General features: G+C 49.4%; 1 protein-coding gene across 2 annotated transcripts in view; it reads right to left on the reverse strand.

The window, feature by feature from the left end:
* The window catches only part of PGAP3 (post-GPI attachment to proteins 3), a 26,090-nt gene that overhangs the window by 5,080 nt on the left and 17,673 nt on the right, over nucleotides 1–3,337 (reverse strand). For both annotated transcript variants that reach the window (XM_015416331.1, XM_015416330.1), the window contains exons 5-6: nucleotides 2,895–2,956; nucleotides 2,187–2,323 (exon numbers count right to left, since the gene is read on the reverse strand). In XM_015416331.1, the coding sequence (XP_015271817.1) occupies nucleotides 2,187–2,323; nucleotides 2,895–2,956 (199 nt within the window). The remainder of the gene's footprint in view (nucleotides 1–2,186; nucleotides 2,324–2,894; nucleotides 2,957–3,337) is intronic.

Raw genomic sequence — 3,337 nt, forward strand, 5'->3', positions numbered from 1 at the left:
GGTAGGTGGGGCTGAGAGAGCTCTTTCCAGAACTGTCCTGGAGAGAACAGCTCTGACAGAACTATGGCTTGCCCAAGGTCACATCCAGCAGCTGCAAGTGGAGTGGGGAATCAAACCCGGTTCTCCCATTTTAGAGTCCGCGCAGTTAACCACTACACCAAACTGGCTCTGTACTGCTAATACCCACAGTGTGAGTGGCAGTAGGACCAGGTGGCGTCTCTCCCAGGCCACCATCCCCCACAGAAACAGAACAGCAAGCCAGCCGGTTCTCCCATTTTAGAGTCTGCGCAGTTAACCACAACACCAAACTGGCTCTGTAGTGTTAATACCCACAGTGTGGGTGGCAGTAGGACCAGGTGGCGTCTCTCACAGCCCCAGATCCCCAAGTGCATTTCCCAGGCCACCATCCCCAACAGAAACAGAACAGCAAGCCGGGGGACCTACTGCCTACTCTCTGTAATGGCAGCTCTCCAGGGCCTCAGGTGGAGATCTTCTGAATCGCCTGCTACATGATACTTTCAGTCGGAGGTGCCGGGGATTGAACCTGGGACCCTCAGCGTGCAAAGCAGATGCTCTACCACCAAGCTACGGTCCTGCTGCCCTGAACCAGCTCTCTCTCTCTCTTGCAAGTGAACCACCACTGCTGGAAAACCTACATCTCATGTGCCCGGCAGCTTAGCCACTCTGCAGTTTGGCCACACCCACAACTCCATCAGGCTGTGTGTTCCTTTACGGGTCTGGGGTAAAGCCCAGCCCAGTCCCGAGAGGGTTTCACTGCACGGCTGTTCAGTCCTGTAATCTAGTTTCGGCAGTGCATTTTTTTGCTCTGTGTACCCGACCATTCTATTGTACACATTACACTGTTTCGAGTGCGTTATCTCATCTCGTAATCCGGTTTTACCGCACTGTTTGCTGAGCGTGTTATGCCATTCTTATGTCACTGTCGTCGATTGTGTAATCTCCTTTAGGTGCCAGCGAGAGACATAAAATAAACAAAATAAAAGTTCATGGTAACTCATAACGACGGCAACCAGTGTTGGAAGTTCAAACGTTCACAGTGTTCCCTCTAGGCTGAGTTAGTGTGAGCTAGCTCAGTTTTTTAGCCTCCGGCGCACACATTTTTGCCTTAGTTTGGGAAGGAGCAAACTAATTTATGCAGTAGCCAAATCGCTCACTCACAACTTTAATGCCAAAACGGAGCTCAAAACGTAGAATTTTTGCTCACAAGACTCCACAGCTTAGAGGGAACCTTGGTTACGGAAGCGCCTGCTGCTGGGGCAAGGACATTTCCAGTGACTGGCCCTATGTTAAATATATGTTTATATGTATTTTTATGCGATTTGTAAATGTACATCGTCACAGAATGATGCTTGCAATTGTATGAAACCCCCATGAATACAAACACAATTTCTCCAAGAAGGTTTTATACTGGAGGGGATTGTATTTTTATGCGATTTGTAAATGTACATCATCACAGAATGATGCTTGCAACTGTATGACACCCCCATGAATACAATTTCTCTAAGAAGGTTTTATACTGGAGGGGAAGGTACACACACACACGTGTATATGTCCGTATGTATGTATGTATGTAACTAGGAGCTGCGGTGGCTCAAGTGGTTAAGATGCTGAACTGCAGGCTGTGGAAGGTCAGTAGTTCAGCAGTTCGAGACCCGAGTGTGCCGCATGATGGAGTGAGCTCCCGTCTCTAGTTCCAGCTCCTGCCAACCTAGCAGTTCGAAAGCAAGAAATTGCAAGGAGATAAATAGGGACCACTTCGGTGGGAAGGTAACAGTGTTCCGTACGCCTTGGTGTTTAGTCATGCTGGCCACATGACCACGGAAACGTCTTCGGACAGCGCTGGCTCTTCGGCTTTGAAATGGAGATGAGCACCGCAAGCCTAGAGTCGGATTCGACTGGCTTTCGAGCAAGGGAAACCTTTACCTTTACCTTATGTATGTAACTAAAGATTGTTGTATTCTGATGCACGGTTTTAATATTTTTAGCTTGCTTAAAGCTTCTGTATTCTAACTTTAGCTTTTTAATTGACAGGGACGATTCTACACACAGGTTTTCTTTTCTTCCTTCAGCCTTTCTGGTTACCTAGTCTGCTCTGGACTGGAATTTTCTCCCTTCCTTTTGTTTGTTTCTGCTAACCATTATGTACACAACAGGCAGGGCCTCACCGATGGCCACGTTTGCAGCCATGTTGTAGCTGTAATCAAAGCGTACGAGCGTCAGGTAGGAGATGTGGCAGGCCAAGAAGAGGAGCAGGAAGCCCCCAAAGGCGGTGGCAAAAGCCGGACGTTTCAACCCCAGCGTCCTGGAACAAAAAAGAGACAGCGTGTCAGAAAGACACGGTGGGCTGTGGCATGCTGCAAGGGTCAGTCTTGCCCATTTCCCCTCTGCATGTGGGAGAGGGAGCGTGGTGAAGGCCAGTCCCATTACCTTGTAAGGATTTGGCCGGGATGAGGTGCTCACTTGCTTCTTCCCCCAAACATCTCCTCACCGAAGCAGAGACAAGTCTGACCTTCCTCCACTTTACTGGAGGAAGCGGTGTTTCACAAAACATAGGAGGCATCACCCTTGGGTCCGCAAGGAGCTCCCATTTTGAAAATAGTGGCCTCCGTAACAGGAAGAAGCTTGGCTTGGGACTGCCGAACATTCTGTGGAACCACCCAGCACGGCAGCCATTTTGTGGCTGGCCAAGCCGAGCTCTCGAGGTGGCCATTTTGTGGAAGCCCTCACGAACTGTTCTCCAAATTCCAAAAGCGCCCACAGGTTCAACGAGGCTGGGGACCCCTGGCTTAGACCAATGTTTACTTCCTTCCATCCCTCTGATTAACATTAAGCCAAGGAAACTGGGTGGGGTGGGGTGGGGTGGGGAGACTCACCGGACGCAACATAAATATACAGAGTGAAGAATGACGGCTGACGCGCAGAAATAGTCCATCTTCTGTGGGAAAAGAAATCCAGCTAGAGAACTGAACCAGTCCTCGCTCCATACTCGATAACTGGCTTAAAAACAAAAGATCAGTTCTTCCTAGAATTGCTGATTGGGGAGGGGGGAGGAAAGCCCAGGCCAGAACGGAAGGAAACGGGTTTTTTTGTAGCAGTTACGGAATATACCAGGGGTGGCCGAACTTGCTTAACGTAAGAGCCACATAGAAGATGTCTGAGAGCTGCAAGATATGAACAGACATGTTTTTAATTGGAAAATATGGGAGGGCTCCTAGTGTCCTGGCCCCACTGCTGGACCTCCTGATGGCACCTGGTATTTTTGGCCACTGTGTGACACAGAGTGTTGGACTGGATGGGCCACTGGCCTGATCCAACA

The sequence above is a fragment of the Gekko japonicus genome, unplaced genomic scaffold (genome assembly GCF_001447785.1).
Source record: "Gekko japonicus isolate JY-2015 unplaced genomic scaffold, Gekko_japonicus_V1.1 scaffold875, whole genome shotgun sequence".
Lineage (NCBI taxonomy): Eukaryota > Metazoa > Chordata > Lepidosauria > Squamata > Gekkonidae > Gekko > Gekko japonicus.